The sequence below is a fragment of the Momordica charantia genome (genome assembly GCF_013281855.1).
Source record: "Momordica charantia cultivar OHB3-1 chromosome 2 unlocalized genomic scaffold, Mcharantia_2.0 BLBB01000002.1, whole genome shotgun sequence".
In the NCBI taxonomy this organism is placed as follows: Eukaryota; Viridiplantae; Streptophyta; class Magnoliopsida; order Cucurbitales; family Cucurbitaceae; genus Momordica; species Momordica charantia.
Genome location: NW_028275160.1, coordinates 7721914 through 7744850, shown reverse-complemented (window position 1 = coordinate 7744850; position 22937 = coordinate 7721914). Strand labels below are relative to the sequence as shown.

At 33.1% G+C, this 22937-nt stretch overlaps 5 protein-coding genes across 5 annotated transcripts; 1 reads left to right on the top strand and 4 right to left on the bottom strand.

The window, feature by feature from the left end:
* The first annotated feature begins 17 nt into the window (after nt 1–17).
* HB1 (hemoglobin 1) lies at nt 18–1064 on the top strand. Its single transcript, XM_022292974.2, has 4 exons — nt 18–233; nt 321–435; nt 511–627; nt 717–1064. Exons 1-4 carry the CDS (start codon nt 76–78, stop codon nt 861–863), a joined length of 537 nt encoding a protein of 178 aa, XP_022148666.1. The 5' UTR covers nt 18–75; the 3' UTR covers nt 864–1064.
* Nucleotides 1065–6991: 5927 nt separating this feature from the next.
* On the bottom strand, nt 6992–7396 carry LOC111017195 (uncharacterized). The gene has a single exon (XM_022292869.1). The coding sequence runs from the start codon at nt 7394–7396 to the stop codon at nt 6992–6994; it is 405 nt and encodes a 134-aa protein (XP_022148561.1).
* A 3130-nt stretch (nt 7397–10526) lies between these two features.
* Nucleotides 10527–11649, bottom strand: LOC111017270 (Cysteine/Histidine-rich C1 domain family protein). Its single transcript, XM_022292975.2, has one exon. The coding sequence runs from the start codon at nt 11445–11447 to the stop codon at nt 10731–10733; it is 717 nt and encodes a 238-aa protein (XP_022148667.1). The 5' UTR covers nt 11448–11649; the 3' UTR covers nt 10527–10730.
* Nucleotides 11650–14692: 3043 nt separating this feature from the next.
* Nucleotides 14693–17345, bottom strand: LOC111017136 (Tetratricopeptide repeat (TPR)-like superfamily protein). Its single transcript, XM_022292812.2, has 2 exons — nt 15702–17345; nt 14693–15217 (listed from the first exon to the last, which is right to left on the bottom strand). The coding sequence occupies exon 1, from the start codon at nt 17261–17263 to the stop codon at nt 15788–15790; it is 1476 nt and encodes a 491-aa protein (XP_022148504.1). The 5' UTR covers nt 17264–17345; the 3' UTR covers nt 14693–15217; nt 15702–15787.
* Nucleotides 17346–17980: 635 nt separating this feature from the next.
* LOC111017145 (CASP-like protein 5C1) lies at nt 17981–20092 on the bottom strand. The gene is made up of 3 exons (XM_022292824.2): nt 19605–20092; nt 18392–18524; nt 17981–18306 (listed from the first exon to the last, which is right to left on the bottom strand). Exons 1-3 carry the CDS (start codon nt 19733–19735, stop codon nt 18112–18114), a joined length of 459 nt encoding a protein of 152 aa, XP_022148516.1. The 5' UTR covers nt 19736–20092; the 3' UTR covers nt 17981–18111.
* Between the last annotated feature and the right edge of the window lie 2845 nt (nt 20093–22937).

The window sequence follows — 22937 nt, the reverse complement described above, 5'->3', positions numbered from 1 at the left end:
TTTCATTGCCATGAAGGGTTAAAATTAAAAAAGAAAAAACCCAATTCTTTTTACTGTTAAATAGCATCACCCAATATGAATTTCCTCAACAAAGAAAAACACCAAAACAGAGACATGGGAACATGTGGAGGAGAAGGCAAAGGCTTCACAGAGGAGCAAGAGGCTCTTGTTGTCAAGTCATGGAGTGTCATGAAAAAGAATTCTGCTGATTTGGCTCTCAAATTCTTCTTCAAGTAATAAAAACCCGACCCCGTGTTATTTCCATCGATATTTCTATGAATCGAAAGCTTCGAGTTGACTAATTTGTTGTGTTTCTTTAGGATATTTGAAATTGCACCGTCGGCTCAGAAGTTGTTTCCTTTCTTGAGGGATGCCAAAGTTCCTTTGGATCAAAACCCGAAGTTGAAGCCTCATGCTTTGAACGTCTTCACCTTGGTAAATTTATAAACCTATTAAAAATTCGAATTCTTTCTGGACATGGCAGTTGAATCAATGTTTTGAATTTCGCAGACGTGCGAGTCGGCCGTCCAGCTTCGAAAAGCTGGCAAAGCTTCCGCCAGAAAGGCCACCTTGAAGAGGCTCGGCGCCACCCACCTCAAGTACGGCGTCCTCGACGAGCATTTCGAGGTATTTTCTATTTTAGTCTCTAAACTTTTAACTCGTCGTCGGAATGAACGATACGAAATGTTTTTTTTTTTCTTTCTTTTGAATGAAAGGTGACAAAATTTGCACTTTTGGAGACCATAAAGGAAGGAATTCCAGAGATGTGGAGTGTGGAGATGAAGGGGGCATGGGCTGAGGCTTATGATCAATTAGTTGCTGCCATTAAAGCTGAGATGAAGCCTTCTTCCACCTCTTCTTAGAACTCTTCCTTCTCACGACGTCGTTTTAATATGCTTAAAATTTTGAAAAATAAAATGCATGTCTTGTTTAAAGGAAAAGTGTGGCTGTTTTTTTTTTTTTTTTATTTAAAATTTTCCATTCTTAGGATGTAACTTTCACACTGTTTACCACGTCAGGTTGAATTATTATAAATTGAATAAGAGCTTCGAAATTAGATGATATATTTGAATTTGAGTTCAACAAACTCAGGTGGATCAGATTGTTCGTATACTTGAATTAATACAAATGTAATTCATTAGTTTGCTTGATAACTTTGTTTTAATAATTTGTATAAACCAATTGTTATCATAATTAAGATCAATTAAACTATTTTTTTTGGTTATGGTCAATCAACATACTCATTATCGTTATTATAGTTAATTTTTTTCATTAATAAATATTTTTAGAATGGTCAAGAAAGATTTAATAAAAAATTGATAGTTACTATCTATACTATGCATATTCCTTCTTGATAACTCAATCCTAAGAACTCTAAAGTTAAGCATACTTCATTTGGAGAAATCTTTGACTGGATGATCGGTGACCTCCTCAAGTGTCAATTACCGTTAAGCTTACTACTAATTTTTCATTAATATGATATAACTACAAGCAAATTGATGTTCTTTATTAAAATTTCATTTCATCTTGTCAATTTTTGGGATAAAAAATTGGACTAGAATTGACTTATGGAAACCTTATGGTCAAAAAATTTGTATATAATCAATTAATAATGTTTTGTATATATACGTCAAAATAGTTGAAATGAAAATGGCAATCAATTATTTTTTGTAACATGTGAAAAAATTGTATTTTATAACTTATACAAACAATATGATTTTATTCCAACTATAACGATTTTGCAAACATGAACGGAATATATATATATATTTTTAATTTAGATGCATTATTAAATTAAAGATGTGACAACTATAACAATTATTAAATGCATTATTTAACTATAACGATTTCGCAACAATATTAGATTTTGGACTTTTTTGACCATTTGAGTATGACTTTGTTTGACTTGACTTTATAATATATTAATTTAAGCTCTTAAATTGGTCTAAGATAAAAAGCACAAATTCATAAAAATAATTCAACATATAAATTTTAAATGAATACAAAAATTTAGTTTATTAAATAAATTAGATTTACACCAAATAAATGAGAGTTACTTGAAATAAATGAGAAATTAGCATGAAAAGAAATAAAAGTATATCATCTTCGGACCTCATTTCATATCGAATTAAAGTGATATGTTACGTGAAAAAAATAATTTGTACATGATTAAAATAAGAAAACGTAACGACTTATTATATATATTAATGTATATGTGCGCATGTACAAATGTTTTAACTCATTAACGAACATCTTAAAGACAGTCCACATGATCGGTTTTTTTTTCTTATTCCTTTTCTTAAAACGTAATGTTTTAGTCCTATACGTTATTTTCTTTTGTTATACACTTTAATCGATTTTAGAATCTACTTCACATGGTTAGAATATTCTTCGTCTCTAAAATAAGAATGAAAATATGTTTGGTATATTCGAGGCGAGGACGATTATATTTATTTAAAGCTTTTATATTACACATTTCATTGAGTCAATAGTCAATAAACACACTACTTACACCAAACATTGAACCCAACCTGATACTTATACATATTTTTATTTCATAGGACTCGATTAATCGCTATATATATATATATATATATATATATATTGAAAGGTGGGCAATGGAGGTTTGTTTGGGTTATTATTGGCTATTCTATTATATTATATATATGCCAAAAGCTAATGAAAAGACAAGACAACCTCGAAGCAAAAATGTAATGAAATGAAATTGGTACATTGAACACGAATAGAAAACTTTCATTTGTGAAATTAAATAAATGGAGAATTGTGTTTGCTGTTGCAACATTAAAATGCCTTGTCTTTCTTAATTAGTGACAGCACAGTTCTGCCTTTTTGTCTACAAAATACAACATTCCACTTTAAATTTCAGCCTAAATATATGTTTTAGTCATTTGGGTCTTTTTTTTCCTTTATTATTATTTTAGTTTTTATTGTTTAAAACTCTCTAGTCTTTTATATTTTAATATTTTTCAATTTAATTTTTGTAAATATTAAAATAGACTAGTGATTAATTTACATGGCATAATATTTAGTGTGATGAAATAAATTTAGAGTAAGAAAAAGGCTAATCTATGAAAGTTTCTTGCCTACAAAAGAAAGAGCAAGTTTCTAATTCTTTAGTAACATATTTTCTCAATCTAAATTTCTCCCAATTCACTAGATACTTAAGGAGTCATTGAGGCCCTGTCAGAGATATTGTTGGAGACCTCATCTATAAATAGAAGTCATTTGCCTCTATTTCAGGTATGCGAACACTTTATTACTAATACTCTCTTGAATACAACTTTGATTCTTCCCGAATTGGGCGTTAGAGTGTTTTTTGTCTTACAGGTCTCCTGCCCAGTACTTTTCAGCTCGTCCTCCAGATCATCTTCCAGTCCGAGTCGAGATTCGTAACTTGGTCATTTTTGCGATCACACACTGTCGATGTCAACATTATTGATATTTTGTTGATAGTTTTTTAAATATTTTCTTTGCGATACTATGAAAATGTCATTTCACTCCTCATATCGATGTTGAATTTATAAACATATAGAAATATCAATAAAAATGTTGGACAAAATTTTAATATTATGGTAGATGAGTTCAAATATGTATCAAACTCTACCAAACTTGTAGATAAAATTCACCAATTCTTTGCTTGATGGATTAGACATCTTTCCATTGATTTCCTAAGAATAGAAACTTCTAATCGAACCTTCTTTATAAAATCAAAGTAATTATAAACTTGATCAATCAAACATCGCTTTCCTAACTTAGAGAGAGCAAGATCCCATTCACACTCTTAATTTTCTTGTGTTTGACATTAAAAGGATTTCTTATTCTTTTCTTTAAAATGTAATTGCATTTAGTAATTATTTTTTCTTCTTCATCTTTTATATTGAAAAAAGAAGGAATGATTTTGTAAAATGTAATCGCATTTAGTAATTATTTTTTGTTCTTCATTTTTTATATTGAAAAGAGAAGGAATGATTTTGTTGAAAATGGGAACAAGAAACAATAAAGTAATTTTTATTTTTAATTTTTATTTCTAAAATTTTCCTACAATTTTGAGAACTTTTTCTAGAAAATGAAAAATAAGAAACATAAATGCTTTAGTTTCTCCGTAAAACTATAAACAATAAATAAAAAATGGGAAACATTTTGTTAACGGGCTCTAGCCCATAATGCTTCAATTACTTAAGCTTCATTGAGCATTTGTATCATTTTTAATTAATCTTTATCATTTTGTACTTTTATCATCTTCAATTTTTTTTTCCTTTTTTACAACACGTGGGGGAGGGGAGGAGTTTCGAACTCACAATCTCTTAATTGAATGTAGGTGCTAATTACCGCTGAACTATGCTCGTTTTGACTTATCATCTTCAATTGAATCATAATTTACAATTAAGTTGTATTAGATATTCTTTAAAAAGTTTCAATTACACCGTTAAAACTTTATGTTATATACACTTCTATTATATTTAGTCTTTATTATTCATATAATATGAAAATGTTGGTGTAGCATATTACAATTAGTCTATTCAACTAGAGACAAATTTCATGGAGGCTATTCAAATTCTTCGAGATAAAATGGATGTCTTCATAGAAATTTCTTGGCTTCTAGAAGATATCAGACATTGTGGAGGAGAATTGGATCAATCCGTTAAGAGGACCTCAAATTCGATAGCTCATGAATTTGATTGGTTTGCCATGGAAGAGGAGTAGGGATGGAGTGGTCTTCAGTTATTGACTGTGGTTTTTCTTAATTTTGTTTCATTCTATGCATTATTCAAAAAAAAAAAAAAGTCTATTCACCTATCTGTTATCCTATCATTCATAATTCAGTCAAATTTACCTAATAAACATTTTACATCAATGCTTAATGTATGTATGTATATATATAAATTGAATTTAATATTTATTAATACGTTAGTTTCCTCATTCATACAATGCACACGATTTCTATCCCGATTTACTTAAAATCACAGTCGTCGGCTGCAATTTCACTACCATACTTTTAAAAATACTTTCAAACCTACTTTATTTGTGTCATTTTCTTTTAAAAAAAATCCCACTAGATATTACTCCTTTAAATCATAAAAATAAACTCAATTATAAGGGCATAAAGTTCAAGAAGTTATGACCATGTTGAGTCAATGCTTAATGTACATATATGAGCAAAATTTATAATTTATTAATATGTAATTTTGCTCATATATAGAATGACAAAAATGTCCTTTATTAAAATTAGACAGTCAAGGAAAACATTATTACAATAAGGTATTACTCATTTACATCATAAAAATAAACACGATTATTAAAGTTCCGTCATGAGAAACTTATGATGTGTACTCGTTAGTAGTTGGATGGTCAATTGTAACTTATAATGTAGATTAATTTTTAAGCGAGCATTTGGATCATATTGACCTTCAACATTTAAAATTAATTCGAGGTGGTTATTTGAAGTCTAAGAACGTACCAAGATATCCAAGGACAATCAATACTTGAAGCTAAATGTGTCAAAAATATAATAAAAATGACTAAAAACGTGGTAGAACAACTTTATAACAACGTTAACGATATCGCAAATTGCAATACATTATACTTCTTGTGAAGTTTAAGTAAAAAAATACCATCAAATTTGAATATTTTAGTACTCTTCTCGAGGTTTATGAGGAGACTGTGAAAAACAATCATGCGATATCAAATCAAAATGTCTATGATTGGTTCTATGATTAGTTTTTTTTTTTTTTTCAAAGTTTCTATGATTAGTTTTACTAGACTTAGGATAGCATGTTGCTTAGTTCTAAGATGTTTTATTTTATTTTTAATGCTTTTTAATAAGAAAATATAAAATATAACTATAATGTACTTTCAAACCGACAAAATCACATTATTCACTTAAATTGGAAGTTACTTTCAAATCAACATTTTTAAATCACTATTTTAAAACTACATTTTTTGAAAATTGGATTTTATATATGTTAACTTATCATTTTCGCCGTTTCAAAAAAAAAAAAAAATTATTTTCATTGATCTATTTTCTCTATTTTAATTTTAAAATTTATAAGAAGTTATTTAAATTTCTAGAAAAATTTATCAAGTAGCATAGAGTGATGACGAGTCAAAATTCAATGTAAAGTATGAGTGAGAAAATAACATATTGTATTAGAATTTGAATGAGGTAAAAAGAAGAAAAACAAGTGGGAGTTGAAGTTCTAATAAGTTGGATAAAATTAACTAATTTAAGTTAAAGTTTGGCACGGTTTCTTGTTTCTCGTTTTAAATTTTATTAAGAAATTTAAGTATTTGATAATTATTTATATCTTTATTCTCATTTTTAGAAACATTATCAAAATTGTAGAGAAGTTTTGAAAATGGAAAAAAAAATTCTTTTTATATTTTTATTTCTGTGTTCCATTTATAATTTGTTCCAACATAAACATAAATATTGTGTATCATTCTTGAATTCATAGAAGTGTTGGGACAATGCAATTCTCTTGTCTATTTTATTTTATTAAATAAGAGGAAACAGTAACGTTGTCAAACAAATTCTTAATTTTTTTTTATTAAAGAATATTATTACATCGAAAACTACGGAATTAGTCAATTTAAAGTTCATATCCTACTTTATATGTTATGTTTTATTATCTCTAAGATGAAATTCAAATATAACTAATCGAATGAGATACATTGAAATTGGCTCAATTTTTTCAATTTAAAGTTAATTAATTATATATAACACATAATTATAAGAAGGCAAAAAATTAAAAATTAAAAAAAAAAGAAATAATAGAGTGCCATTGTTTCTCCTCCAAAAGGCACTCTCATCTTTCTCCTTTCTTTACAACTTTACATTTTTCAGAACAACTCCCAAAGAATAAGGAATGTAATGCATTTCTCTGCTGCATCTTTCGCCGTAGATTGGTGATTTTTCGAGAAAATGTCGTTGCTATTCACCGTCAGCTTCCGTTCTTCTTCCGCCGGAATCTCAGTAAGACGCACCGGGCGCTCCGATTCGGAATCCGACGGCGTTCGGCGCCGCTTTCAGAGACGGATACGCCTTCTTGGATGTAGCGAGGGCTACATTTGCTTTAGCAGCCAGAGCGCACAAGTCCGTGAGGGAAAGCGGGAGATGGGATTTCGCGAGGGGGATTAGAAAATAAATTTCCCCCAATTCAAGTTCTCTGTCGCTGGAGATCTGGGGGACGATTGAATCGATCTTCATAGATTCTGAGCTACAGAGGAAACAGCTCGGATTCTGGGAAAGAATGTGGCCGGCCTTTACTGGGTGCCTCAACTCCTGAAGCCCACCATCTGTATGAATAATTTTCGCAGTGAAGGGCCAGTTGGTGAGGCTCGCACTTGAGTGCTGAGATGAGGCACAAACCCCCATGTTTGTAGAGATGGAGAGGGAAAATGGTGGAGTGGGTCGAATCGAGGAGGATGAGGAGATGGGTACGTAGTGAATCACTCCATATATTTATATACAAAGAGAACAGGGAGAAGATTAGCAGCGCATGTGAATGATGGGGCCATGATAAGACCGTATAAAAACGGCGGAAAATGCACTGAATATGAAGTATGATATCCTTTTCCTTTTTGAAATTTCATTGGTGCTACAACTAGATACCAAAACTGTGCAGGAGCTGGGCCATACTGAGAGTAGAGAGAGAGGGAGAGGGAGGCCCCATTCTCGACCAACCGACTGTTCAACGTGTCTCTCACTCTTTGACAATGACAACAATTGGTAACTTTTTCTTCCCAACTTCACCATCCAAAAAATCAGTGAAAATAGTTATTGAACAAACCCAATTTACCCTTTGGATATCAGTATCGGGATTTTGACAATGCTTATGCTTATGCTTCAATCAGGGGAGAGATGGGAACTCATCTTTTGCAATTCTTTTGTAACCATAGTGTTTTCTTGATCAATCTAGACTGGAAAGCCTTTTTGTTTTAGGCTTTTTGGGGGTGGGGTGCGATCTCTACCCGGCCCCGAGGCTGCTTTTCTTTGATTTCTTTAATGAGATTGTCTCTTATCTAAGAAAAAAGGACAGTTCTTATGCTTCATGGATTTGAATTTTGCAGATCAATTTTGTTTGCCACAGGGTGGGGTGGCTGTCCTGTGTCGTGTTTGGTCGTAGGATTAAGAAGATGGGCAAAAAGGAAACTGAAACTGAATAGTACCAACCAAATTACTTCTTGTTCTTGGGATGCAGCAGAGGAGGAGAAGGGCCTCGTGCTGTGTCATCACAGTTCCTTGCAGTACTGATTACTGATACATACTTTCCAGATTTTGTCTCATGAGGTATTGCTATCATTTCTCTTCAGTATTCAGAAGGGATCCATTAATACGCTCATATAATAGAAAGTAATCATTGTAGAATGTCTGGAGATGCAAAGTAGTGTATTTTCTTTTTTTCAAATTATTGAAACCTTCAAAAAGCACTTTTTTTAGGTGTGATATCATAAAAAGTCTTCAACAGTCTTTTGAAATAATATATGTTTGGAAATGCCTTATTTAAAAAATATTATTTTGAAAAGCAATGTTTTTTTTCGTAAGCATATCCTTTTGTAAATTAATTACGAAATTTATTTGATAATTAACATGTATAGCTCTGTATTTCTGCAAGATTTTTAGCTATAACAATTATTAGCAATAAATTTAAATTACTATTTTAAAAACTGAATATTACGTGAGTAAACAATCTCACTGTTCTTTTTTCCCATTTATATCCACATTTTATCTATTACTTTTCAAATATATTTTTTAGAATTCTGAAGAATCATTATCTTTTCTGACCTTTCTTTTCCTCCTCAATGTTTATCCATTTTTTCCTTGTCCTTGGGATGGGGGGGGGGGGGGGGGGGGGGGGTGTGGCGGCTGCTTGCGGTCCCCCTTCGAGTCTTAAGATGGAATGTAATTGATGGCATTCTGTGACAAGATAAATAATTGGTCTTATTGATAGGAAGGGAAAGTTCACTTTCTGAAAAAGGAAATTTGGTTGAAATTGTGAGGTGGATTCATGAGAATGGAAGATGCAAATTAACAATATGGTGAAAAATGGATTAATGAAATTCCTTACAGTTTTCATGGTCGGTGTTGATCAGGAAGGGTAGATTTTGGACCAACTTTTATCTGGTCTGGACCAAATCTCAAGGCCATACTGTGGAGGCAGGTTAAAGAAGACCAAGACACACATCCACTTCACAGGTAGACTTTGCCCCTCCTTTCTAGATATGAAGTTTACCCAACTCTTTTTTTCTCTCTTTCTCCATATTCCCTTTTATGACGTTTCTTTCACTCTTTGGCAACCCTTTTTCTTTTTTATAATGTTGTCGTTTCGTTGGTGAATGCATCTGTGTTCTGGAATATAGCCTTTTCTTTCTCTACTCTCTCATTCTCTTTCTCTCCCCTCCTTTATTTCTTGTTTTTCCATGTCAAACCGGAAGCTTGTCTTTCTTTCTTATAAACCAGCCCATTAAGGCCACAAGCTGAAAGTGGAAGTGTTAAGCTTTTCCCTTGAGAATTTGAGGACAGCCCAGAACCAAAACTGTCCCAAAGCCTGGATATTTTGATATTTGACTGTTTTTCAATGTTATATTGATGGAATTCACGTTTCTAAATCTGTAAGAATTTGAATTTGGATAAATATCAAAGGAAAAGTCTTGATAGTAGTGAGGGTACACACACACACACAGGTATGTATCAATGTATGTTTACATATTTTCGCCAATTTTAGAAATGATTTCGAGCGTGACATAGATGGATAACTAATTGACCAGTACTTAGAAAGAGAAAAGGGAATAACATATTTCAGTAGCAGAAATAATTGGGTATATAGAAATTCATACCTTATGGGCATGCACTACTTGTTTTGAATTAGAAATAACTTCTCAAAAAAGTACTTTTAAGTGAAATACTTATCTAAATACTGTGGAGAGTGTTTCTTATAAAATCATTCTTAATACTTTAATTTCTAACCAAACCCTATAAAGATGTCTGAAAGTGTTTTTAATGGCTTAAAAGCACCTTTCACCCCTTCAAAAGTCATCCAAAAACCAAGACCGTTTTACATGTCCCTTAATTTTAATATTGTGTGTTCAAAAAGTCATCTGCTTAAATTTTTAATGTTTACAACAATGTATATTTGAAATGAATCTCTCCAAGACAAGATTGAACTAGAAGATTGGATGGAGCCCTCTTCTTTGTGAGAAAGATAAGGCGCGCCCTTTTACATACAGACTATTCAACAATTAGAAAGCACATGAAGTTTTCATTTGATATTATTATTTGTTGTTGATCTGAATTTATGTTCGATTACAGTATCTTTGTTCTGTTATATATTCATATTAAGTACTGTTATATATCTATATCTCATGATCAGATTGTATTATGTGAGAGGTTCAAGACTAAAGATAGAGAATCTGCAGGCTTCGTGTTGTTGTTGTTGTTTTCCTTTTTTTTTTTTTTTTGGGTAGACTTCCTTTCTAGATTATTATATGAATTAATAGGAAGTTCATTTCTTGAAAGAAAATTATTATTTCTTTTTTCTTTTTTTTCCTCTTTTGGCCAGAGGAATGGGCTATTAGAGAAATAATCGACATGCTAGGCTCTTGGAATTTTGGCCACAACCAAATCACATCATGATGGTCCGATATCCTACAAGCAAGTCCATACTAAACCAACCTGATCCTAATCCTAAGTTACTTGAAATCACTGATCATCATGCTCTTGATATTAGCACCCCAATGACCCCAGCAATTAGAGCCGTCGGATCTCCCAGTACAGCAGATACAACAGATTGGACAGCCGTACCAGCCATCTCACAGCACCTCTTCATCTTACCCTTGCTCTTGTTGTGATGTGTCTGAAGAGTATTCTTAAGACTAGGAATTCTTGTCTCCAGTTTGGTCCCTTTCCCACGTCCAAAATACAGTTCATGCCAACTCTCCACCAGCATTTCCTTCACACAAGCAACATGTAGATTGTACTTCTTACAGGAAGACCTATAACTCCAGCTTCTTCCTTTCCGGCCGCACCTATGACACGACGCACTCACTTTCCTGTAGAGATATAGCTTGATTTCGCCATCACTGAGCATCATTGGGAGCTTGGCACAGCACGGGTGAAGGTCGAAACCGCACGCCTTGCAGTGGTAAATAAACCCAGTGACATCCTTCTCGCAGGCATTGCAGAACCGGGGAGTGTTGCCGGGCTGGCGAGACATGAACTGGAAGGAACACTTGGTGTAGAAAGGGTGTGAGATAGAAGGGGAAGGGATGGCACAATGCACGTGGAGGTCAAAGTCGCAGATCGTGCACTTGTAGCGAGAGCCAATACCAACCTCCTTGCAGCCATCACACTTGAATGGGAACTCTGAGTACTCAAACTTGAGTTTGTGTTGTGGGTGGCTGAAGTGAGAGATCTCATTATACTTCATGTTCAACTTTGGCTTCTTCTAAAGCACACTAATGGGGATCATATATATACTCAAGGAAAAGCTTCAAGGTAACTGTCTTTGCCTCTTTACATACATATTTCAGTCAAACCATAAACTATAAACTAATATAGATCTTCCCTCAGGGGCGAGAGAGAGAGAATTGGTTTGTAAGATTAAAAAAGAGTGGTTTAGAGTATTATTGGGGTTGTGTTTTGGCTTGAAAATGAAGCAAAAGGTGGGGAATTATATGCTTTGAGAAGGTGGTAAATTATGAGCATTGAAAGGGAATTAATCCCAGATGTGAAGAAGGCACAATCTTTGATACCCACAAAGCATATTTGGTCATACCCACCAAAAGAATATATACTAACTAGTTCCAACTAAAATTGATAGATTTTGATGTCTTTATTCTTCTTTTGATGTAATCAAGCACAGAATTTGAGATGGGTTTCACTGAAATTTGTGAGCATTGCAGCCTTGAGAGGGTTGATTATGGATATGGCTTTGTTAAATTGCAAGATAAGATTTGAATATGTGGGGAATATTAGGCAATTTACAAGATTTGGATAATGCAAAGCCATTAGCCCTAGTTTATTCCTCAATATTAAACAATGAATGTTTTGGATTTTTGTTGAATACTTCTATTATAATAGTTTTAGTTAGTGAATTTTGTCACTTTTAGTGTTTTGGTTTGTGCTTTTAAAAACGGATTGATCCCATTTCTATGATGTTAATTTTATGTTATATGTATATATATTTTTAATACAACAAATTGGGACCATGGAGGTCCGAACCTTTGACCTCAAGTGAAAGAGTAGATACTCGTTGAACTATGCTAATGCTGGTGTTAATTATATGCTCTATAGTTTAAATAATCTGGTAAAATTGATATTACGTCACATGAAAGATGGCTTGACATTCTGACATGTCGTAATTACTATGTGGCTCAAATTGTCCTATTTCTCAACAATATAACTTGAGAATGAAACAATTATTTCTGAAAAGTCACATGACCCTTTAATGGCCAAACAAGTAAATTACTCGAATGGTATGGTTAGCTAAAGTAGGTCTTTGCTTGCCATGCACACGAAGACTAAGCTATGCAACTTTTGTCATACGTTGGAGCACACGTAGAGCCTTGCAACTCACGCTTCTTGATTTAGACCTCAGGTTGATCCTCCTACCTGTCTTGTACCGTGCAAATCTAGGAGAGAATCTTGGGCGAACGAATCAATCTCACAACACATTCCAAATGTAACAATAGCCATCTCTCTCTTATTATGAGTGTTTTCCCCAACGTAACATATTTGTGTCCTTTCTACGTATCTCCATTTTGCTAAATTGATTATCACCTCTAACTTGAACATTAAAGTGTCTTTGGTCTATATAGATTATCTCAGTAGCTTTTATTACTTTGTAAGTTATCGAATGTTGAAAATAGATCTCAAGCCTCTACAATCCCTACATGTTGCACCATGGTCAATTATCACATAATTCCATGACAGCTAATTATTTTTTTCTACTATTTAACCACACTTTAACATGATATGTTTACAAAAGTACAAAGACTAAAATTGAATAACAAAAAGATGCAAAAAGTGACAAATTATAAGAGTTAGATCATAACCAATTTTTTTTCCCTCAACATTGTGTTTAACATCATCTTTTATTTTTGGCCTTGGAACAAGATCTTGGGAACATATTTTAACTTTAGAATGTGAGAAGTTTCAAATGGGTAAGATGGAATATTAAAATTATAGTCTATTACATTAGTTCATTAGTTAATATTATCCATTTGGATATAATGACACAAAAAATTCCATCCTAGAAGCTAGAAATTGAAGTCAATAGTTTGAACATTCCAACTTTTATAAAGAAGAAATTGAAACGACACGTAGTTCAGGCATAACTTAAGGCATCAAAATTAAGAGCGATGAGATGATACTGTATTGTCAGGATTTTTTTAAAGGAAATGTGGAAATTCTTATTCCAAAACAAAGTTTTTTTTTCCTACTTTGTTTATTTAAATTATAAAAAATGAGAAAGATTATCCAATTGAAATGGTATTTTAGAGTAAGGAAGAATAGATTCCATAATTATATGAATGTCAATTTTTAATTTTGACATAAAGATAAAAGGTGAGGTTGGATTATTCACAATCAATTTTGTTCTCAATGCAACTTGATACATTATATATCCTTTTGGAGACAATCTCCACTATTTGTTGCGTCTACTTTACCCTTTTGTCCTCATAATATTATTAATCTTTTATTAGGAAATTTTCTAGTTGATCGTTTTAATCGTTATTTGTCTTTTTGTTTTTTAAGAAAGTTTTTTTTTTCACCCCTATACTTGGCTTGGTGAGTTATTTTTAACTTTTAATTCTTCAAATAGAACAAGTAAATTTATACCATGTGATGCCTCAAAATTATTTGTGGTTAGCTATAAACATTATTGTGACTAGACAAAATTGCTTTTGGGTACTAATTCTTACAGCGTGTGGGATACTTTTTGGTTAGATTTAGATATTTTATTACTTTGTTCGAGTGTTTGATCGTGAGTGGTCAATTGAATTTTGCGAATTTATAAGGATTTTTCTAATTTAGTTTTGAAGAGGTTCAAATTCAATGTTGAATTTAATGGATTTAAAATTTTAGGGTTAAAAAAATTAAATGTTATTTGAAGATACATCTCTTTCACCTGTTATGGGAAAGAGATTATTCTTCTTTTATTAACTTAAATTATCATAAAATTTCATCTCTCCCTAATGAAAAATCTTCTAGTGTGGGGGTGGAGATTCGAAGCTTTGATTTTTTATCAAGAATATATGTCTTAACCAATTAAACTATATTCCGATTGATAGAGTAGTTTCATATTTCTAACGAATAAATATTGAATATGTTGTCCAGCACTAATTAATTAAACTAAAACCTTATAATTCCAACCTACTTGAATGTTAAGATAATTATTATTGTTCGAATTTAAAGAATTAGAGATGTATTAATTCAAAAGATAAGAATACTATTGGTGAATTTTGAAAATTTTGAAAATAGCCAAACATATTAGTACATACCATAATAGTGAATTATCACAATTTAAAATTTGAAAATATTTAATTTTTATCTAATTTCCTCTTGATTCTCTGTTTATAAAAAGAGTTGAATGTGTGGTTGAGAAGTTATTGAGGCACAAACAAACCAATGGCATAGATGAGACCAATATTGCTTTTTATTATCTCTCTAAGCTGATTTTAAAGGTAGTTTTTGTTTTAGTTTTCTTTTTTCATTGAAAGGAACATGTGAAAGAACATTCTATACAAGTGATCTCCAAGTATGGAGATGCCCACATTCAGTACTTTTGGTTCTACCAACCATGAATTTTGTGGGAATCAAATACACTTACCCTTTTCATGTTTTCCATACAATTATCAATCGTCGATTCCCATCTCTCTCAACTTGTAGACTTGACCTAAGAATCTATGCTAATGTTTCAAACAATCGACAATCGACAATCGACAATCAAAGCTAGCTAGCCAAACTGATCCCTTGTAGTTTTGAGTACTTCTATGTGAGGCTGCAGCCGAGGGATCCCTAAGCTAGGTATGACTAGGTAGAGACGTGTCTTCGTATGAATCGAGTCATGTCGGGGCTTAAGTGTATCATGATGTGCATGGGGATGTCGTGGTTTTGGTTCAACTTCAACCAGGAGTTAGCTATGCCAAGTTGATGAGTGAGATATACCCAGCTTGTCTGCTCTCACCCATTGTTTGGCTGAATCTAAGAAGTGTGTCAAACATACAAACTCCAACTAATGGTTGATAAGTGCAAACTTTTGAAATTCTACAACAAAAATTGATAAGGTTTTGAATACAGTTCTCCTCTGCATCAAAGTTTTAAGAACCTGTTTCCTAGACTCAGAACTTTGAACAAATACCACCTTAAAATACATTTAAAGCATAGCAGCTCAATCCCTTGCTGCTGGTTTTCAATTTTCGAGCTCGGGCGCTCATGCCCCTTGACCACCCTTATAGGTATTTTTATTTGTCCAACTATTCAGATCAATCCTATGTTTGCTAGCAGTAATATTGGCCATGAAGCTGTAGATCATGAAGAAATCTCAAGAAACCACCACAAAATGTGGATTACCTTTAACGGATTTGAAGAAAAACATAAATGACTTTACAAACTAACCTAATTTTCGTGATAATACAAGATATTTAATCTCAAGAATGTATCAGAAATAAGTTTAACGCACCTCTAGTTTTTATGGGAACTTTGGTCTGATCAGCTGCAATACTGCCATCAGAAGATGAAGATACAATGTGGATGCAATTCCCCTTCTCAACTCAGCTGGATTTCAAGTAATTCCTTCCTCAACTTCTCGACCATTTCTTCATTTCCTTCGTTCGTATAAGCATCGATAAAAGAACGGTAAACCTTCGAATCTGGCTTAAAGCCTTTCCCTACCATCTGCGCCTGAAGCTTAAATGCAGCTTCAATTTCCCCTTCCCGACACAAACCATTTATCAGAAGTTCGTAAGTTTCCATTGTTGGGCAAAAGTTGGAGTCCTCTGTGGTGAACCCAAAAACATCTAAAGCTTCTAAAAGTCTAGTCTCGGCAACCAATCCTCTAACAATCGCTTCCAACGTCGATGCGTTCAGACTAAAATTTTTCCTCCGCATATCCTTATACACCAGTAATGCAGAGTCAATATCTCCAGTTTCACAATAGCCATTGATGAGATGCTCAAAGGTGGAGAAAGTACTCTCTATTCCACTCAGTTCCATTTCTCTGAAAAGCTCTTCAGCTCTCTGAATACTTCCTGCTTTACAAAACCCTCCAATTATAGTGTTATAAGCTACAGCATCAAGCTCCAACTTCTTCAATCTCATTTCTTTCCACAACTCCTCTGCTTCAACCATTCTTCTTTGATCACAGAAAACCGTCATTAGAATACTATAACTGTAACTGTTCGGAATCGAATTTGACTCGGTTAATTGATCCCATATCTCCTTCACCCGCCCCACCAATCCATCTTGATAAAAACACATCATTAATGTATTAAAAGAATGTACATTGGGACTAGCCTGAGCCTTCATTTTCACACGTTCTTCCTTGACTTCACAATCTAAACCAAAAACCTCTCTAAAAATAGCATAACCCGCGTTAGCCCCCTCGCACTTCGACACCCACAAAATCAACGAATTCAATGTACTAACCTGCGGGCTAATCCCACGAGACCTTAACATTCTAATAATTTGAATGGCCGGCTCGAGCTTTCTAGAATCCAGGAGAGCTTTAATCAATAAATCAAACACGAAGGGAGCAGAACCACACCGTTTATACGTCTTGACGAGAGTCTGAAACAGCCTCAAAGGCCTAGAAAATTGCTTACAATTGGAACAGCCATCGTCGTCTTCGAGCTCCGCAGCCCTAATGGCGGTCTGAATAACGGCCTTGGCGTGAGTTCTGAGGCGACCGCGGGCAAGGATGTGGATGACGGTTGAGTAGGAAACGAGATTGTGAGTGCAGAGGGACTTGTTCTGAGTCCAGAGAAAGAATCGAAGGGAGAGATGGGGATTGTTCTTGATGTGGAGGACGATATCGGAAAACTCGCCGGGATCGAAGCCGTCGGGGCAGAGGGAGTTGAGGAATCGCCAGCGGGATTTTGAGCGGTGGTGAGTGAGAACTGAAACCACGGTCGAGATCGAGGGTTTTGCCGACGGCGAGGAAGAGGAGAATGAAGGGGAAAATGGGAGCTTAAATCCTGGGTTTCGGATTGACGACAGGGTTCGTTTCAGCAGAGGGATGGACATCGAACTCCAAGAGGATGAACAGAAATGTCAATTTTCGACCAAAAAACTAAAAAGCTTAATTTTTTTGGGTTTTGTTTTAAATAAATTTATTAATTGAGCCCTACAATGAAGTAATTTATAAAATTAAACTAATTTCTCGATTACTTTTAAGTCTAAATCCTATAACTTTCAGATAAATCCTATAACTTTCAGATCCATAACCTAATATACCATTTAATCTTTAAATTTTAGTCGGTAAGGTAATGATTTAATCTATGTAATTATCAATATCATAAAAAAAATTATTAAAATTAAGTGTCGATATTTTTTTCAAAGGAAAGTTTCAAATTTTATCGTATAACAATTTAATCTTTTTAATTAATAAATATATTCGTTCCCTCCTTAATTTATAATTCATATATATAAAAAATTTAATAAAGAAATTTCATGATAAGTACTAAATGACTAAATCGATATCCATTTGAAAGAACAAGAACTAAATCGTTACAAACTAAAGTTCAATGACTAAATTGTTACTTCGAAGAAAAGTGTTTTTTTAGCCTTTCAAATATATATATTAACATGTAAATGGATATTACGTAGAAAAATAATTAAAATGGGATCAACTATTTGAAAGTTTAAAAGCTAAAACAACTATTTTTTAAAGTTCAGGAAATAAAATAGATACTGGAACAAATTTGAACAACTATTTTTGTATTTTGCAGGGAAAAAAAAGGATAAGATTGTAAATTTCCATCTAACACTTATATTGTTCTAAGTCTATAGATAATTTAGATCCTGAACATTATGTTGAAAAAAAAAACCACAAGCTTCTGCAAATTAGAGCTTGAAGCTACAAAAACCAGAGATTATAAGGATGGAAGTAACCATAGATTTAAAAGGGAAGAAGCAAAAGACAAAAACCATGACAAGAAGGCCATGGCAGCAGATATTTGATATCTTCTGCACAGCTTTAACGGGCAATACGAACTGTTCGAGTGAAGAAGAAGATCGACGACACTCGCAGTCGAGCAAGCAGCAGCTAGTGTGAGGAGTGACAGGACCTGTTCTCCAAGCAAACGTTTTTCAAAACAAAAACTCAGGCATCCTAAATCCGAAAGTTTAATGTAGTTCGAGAGGTGTACTTACCCAATCTCCGATGACGATGATCACGAGTATTCCGGGCTGTCGAAGAGGACATTTTACGAGAACAGAGTAGCCATCAACCATCGCCAAGGTGAAGCTCCAGGGTATGACCAAACCCATCACTGTCACAAGGTAGCTGCAAATGGCATCCAGCAATGGGAAGGTCATCATCAAAAGCAAAAGGCTAGGATACCCAAAAGATAAACAGTATGATAAACAAATAGACGGGCAATATCGAATCATTTCGCATCGTGCACAACGTGTTTAACAGCCAACTTGATTGCCATGCTAAGTTGATACTTGATAGATATTTGTGCAGAGTTATTTTGTGAACTTTATCGATTTTATTTCGATGCGCTCGGCTCGTTCTCTTTATCGATTTCTCCGATGATAGATAAATCTCAATTGTACTGAGTGAATGAGACATAAAACTCATACCGAATAGAGGAAAAGGTTGGAGAGAAAGAGAAACAAAAAAACATTCTGGCAAACATGACAATCAAACAATGTTAAATTATAAACGTAGTGCCTAAACTTTAAACATTTTGTATATCTAGTCACTAGATTACAAAGCGTTTTCAATTACCTTCCTAAATCTGATTCATACTTCTACTCGGACCACGGTGCAGTCGCCGATATGACATGTATTTTAGTCCTTAGATTTTAAAAAGTTTTCAATCACCTACCTAAATTTGAATTATACTTCTACTCAATCGATACTCGATCAATGCATGCTACGCCGATGCATTCGATTAGTTTTGGTTGAATTGACATGATCCGACAAATATAGACTAAAACATGTATCAAATTGATATATAACTTAATCAATAAAGAACTAAATAAACCCATAGGCTCAAAGTTCCAAAACGAAATATATAATTTAACCAATAATCAATCCACTAGTATGTGTGTATGCTATCATTAACGAAACATGTTTTATTGAAAATGACATTCAAAAGCTTTCACAGATCCCCAACTGCTCCAAGTTGAACACCAATTTGGCCACAAAAGGAATAAAGATCAAATTCCCCTCATCCATCACAAGAACATAACCACAAATCCCCATCAACACTTAATTTCAGATTTCGAAAGATACAATTACTCAATCTTTTGGGGGATCCAAAACAAACATCCAACAAAAGACCCACAGAAATGGGATCAAAATCATCCAGATCAAGAAGAATCAGAGAGAGAGAGAGATGGAAAAGAGCGTCACCAGAAAGCGGTGTAGCTGTAGAATTCAACACCCAAGGACATGAAAAGAAGGGAGGCGGTGGAGAATACGGTCTGCCCCAATCTGAGGGAGAAGCTGGCGCTGGTGCCCACCGATCCAGGAACCTCTTCCATGGCGTCGCCGCTGCTGCATGCGAACCCTAATTCTGCAAATTACCCATTTCTCCCTCCCCTTGAAACCGCTCATCTTACTCACTCAATGCTCAACCATAGCCGCGCCCCCACCCGGATCAACAGATTCGATTCTCAGAATTTTGGGGTCCGATGGGTGGCCGCCGGAGGAGAAGAGTTTTCCGGTAGGATGGGTTTGAAATTGGAATCCGTGGGCAGAGGGGAGATGGTTAGAAGAATATTGTTGGACGGAGAATGGAATTTGGGAGTTTCTTGATTGTGGGTGCCATTTCTCACAGCTTCTCAACAAAATCAACACAAGAATTTGGGCAGGCGTCGCGTTACTGCTTTGTTTCTGTCCAATGTCTCACCGTTTCGTTTTTTATTTTTATTATTATTATTTTTTTACACGGTGATCAAACTCACAAAATTTTTTTTTTTAGATATCGATAACCGTCGAATTAAACTGTTTTTTTTATAAAAATTTTAGTACACCAATTCGAGGACATGGAAGATGAACCTCCAATTTCGAAGGGAAGAAATATATGTCAATGAACTCGTGACTTCTTGGAGATATATATAAATTACCATTGAACTATCCTCGTTTTGATATCCAATCTAATACATGTTTGTGTCAACATATTATTATATATATACTTCAAGCGATAATATGTATATGTTAACAATAAATAAAGATGAAGACCAAAATAATTAGACATCAAAATAAAATAAGTTTGACTGTTAAAAATCGAAACAGACAAATCTTAAAGCTTATAAATCAAAATTACATTTAAACTCAAATTGTACGACTCCACTTTGTTCGAAAGCATCTTTTTTTAGGCGCACATAGAACATATATCAATTGATGCAGTCAAATCAAAAGCTTTCTCCCAAAGCATCTTGTTTATGTCAAAATGGAAGAACTGTTTTACCTTTTGATGGATTGATTGACATTGAGAATAAAGACAGAACCAGATGATCATTTGTCAAAACGAGTGCTCCAATGTTAGAAAATGGTGAGCCAAATGCTTTTGAGTGAAGGGTTGTGGATTGCCCCATCTCTAAAAGATGGAAAATTATGAGATTTTAATATTATAATATATTATTAGGAGAATTTGGAGCCATGGTTGATAGTGTTTTTTTATTATGCATCTCGGCATAAATTAGGTGCTAGACAGATAGATGGACTCCTTCTCCGGTCGCTCCTAAGGGAGAGTAAGAAAAAAAAAAGTCAAATGATTGTTTTTTAACTAGCACTCCATTTCTTTTCGTTTGGGCATAACTCAATTAGTTAAGATAAATCTTTGATCAAACCACCAACCTAAATTTATTGAATAATTATTCAGAGGAGGCAGAGTAAAAGGAAAAGGAAATGAAAAAGAAATAAACAATAACTCATGGAATCTGTCGGCAGCAATTCATTGGTGATCTTATGTTTGGTCTCCATTTTAATAATGTATTGGTGAGTACCTTTGCCTTGCCACCATCCATTTAGTGGAATTCATTGATGCGTATTCATTTTATTTTTGCAACATTTTAATATTTATTAAAGCGAAAGGGTGAGGGAGTAGCCAAGTTACCGATATGTCGATGACGGATATTTGAGTAAAAATCATAGAAATTAGGAAAATTAAGATAAATTATTTTAATTAGTAAATAAAATTTTAATTGTGGCTTAATTAAGCTATAAAAATTGATCACTTTGAACTACCATACGAAAAAATTGAGTAACTTACCTATGAAAATATCTATGTCGATAAAAATGTCGAAACAAAATACTGAACATCTTCAATTTAATAATGTATATTTAGTTACATAATTGAACAAAATAATAATTAAATTGAGTTATTAGAAATGGAAGAATAGATTTGGAAATTTTGTAATTAAATTTGAAAAGGTGAAATTAGATTAAAATAAAATCAAAAAACAAACCACAATATAACAAAATATGAAAAAATGTTAGACACCAAATTTTTTAGAGATAATGTCTTGGATGATCTATTTTGGAAATTTATTTTCAAATGTCCTATATTTACAAATTTTACCGTTTTAGATTTTTGGATTTAAAATTTTTCTAATTGCTAAATTTACCCTTATTTATGACATTTTTATTTATTATAATTAATCTTTTATTTAAATGCAAAAGATTAATATTCCAAATTTGATCGTGTAAGGACCTAAATCAATCATTCTTATAATCTTCTAATTTACTCCTTAATATATTATACTATAGAATAAAATTTATTACAAAATATACAATTATTCTGATAATCCCCAAATTTACTCCTTAATATATTTTACTAAATAATGAAATTTATTACAAAATATTTTTCATTTCATTACAATTTTTAGCCAAATTTCAATAATATAGTCAATAACATACACTTATATGCATATATATATATATATATGGAGATATAAACTATATCCATCTACCTTTTCATTTATATGGAAATATAAACTATATCCGGTAAGCAATAACATACACTTAACAATGGTGATATAAACTATAGTCATTATAACATAGACTTATATGGAGATATAACTATATCTGGTTATAAAGTATGTACGACTATATCCCTTCATAATTAACAAACAAAGGAAATAACCTACAAACCTTTTGGTTGACGACTAGACAATGTCGGGATAAACAGAGGGCTCGAATGGTTGACGGGCAGTCGGTGACAAAAAAGAAGCATCGGGATAAATAGACGGAAACAATAAACAGGCGGCCGGAGACGAAGGAGAAGTTAGACGGATTGTTCCAACGACGAAGAAGAACAAAGACGAAGGAATGCAGACGACGATCGGAGATGAAAGAATGGACGGAAACAAAACGATAAAGGAAGAAGAAAAGTTGGAGGAATGAGATTTTCAAATTTTTTTCAATAATGGAGGATTTTGGAGATTTGGTATTTTTTACCTTTGGAAAGTCTAATTAGACAAAATTTAAGGAGTTTAAAATGTAACATCTTAGAAGTAACCAATTTTGGATTTTAAAAATTAATTAATATTGAGGTGAGATACAAAAAGATATATTAGTAAATTGGTTGATGGGTGTGATTGTTTCATGACAAAAATGTAAATTTTATACCACTCAATCATTTTATATAATTATAGTCTCTAAATAAACTGATCCTTATTTTATTTTACCTGATTTTTAGTTGGGGGAGTTTAGTTTGCTATTTGGGCTTTTGGGCCTTTT

Excerpts from the sequence above, each read along its gene's own strand:
- HB1 (XM_022292974.2), top strand. The coding sequence starts at position 76 with ATGAATTTCCTCAACAAAGAAAAACACCAAAACAGAGACATGGGAACA. Across the intron at positions 234-320 it reads GCTCTCAAATTCTTCTTCAA|GATATTTGAAATTGCACCGT; the intron begins GTAATAAAAACC and ends GTGTTTCTTTAG. Across the intron at positions 628-716 it reads TCCTCGACGAGCATTTCGAG|GTGACAAAATTTGCACTTTT; the intron begins GTATTTTCTATT and ends TTTGAATGAAAG.
- LOC111017195 (XM_022292869.1), bottom strand. The coding sequence starts at position 7,396 with ATGGGGGTTTGTGCCTCATCTCAGCACTCAAGTGCGAGCCTCACCAAC.
- LOC111017270 (XM_022292975.2), bottom strand. The coding sequence starts at position 11,447 with ATGAAGTATAATGAGATCTCTCACTTCAGCCACCCACAACACAAACTC.
- LOC111017136 (XM_022292812.2), bottom strand. The coding sequence starts at position 17,263 with ATGTCCATCCCTCTGCTGAAACGAACCCTGTCGTCAATCCGAAACCCA.
- LOC111017145 (XM_022292824.2), bottom strand. The coding sequence starts at position 19,735 with ATGGAAGAGGTTCCTGGATCGGTGGGCACCAGCGCCAGCTTCTCCCTC. Across the intron at positions 18,525-19,604 it reads TACAGCTACACCGCTTTCTG|CTACCTTGTGACAGTGATGG; the intron begins GTGACGCTCTTT and ends TGCCATTTGCAG. Across the intron at positions 18,307-18,391 it reads TCATCGTCATCGGAGATTGG|GTCCTGTCACTCCTCACACT; the intron begins GTAAGTACACCT and ends CTTGGAGAACAG.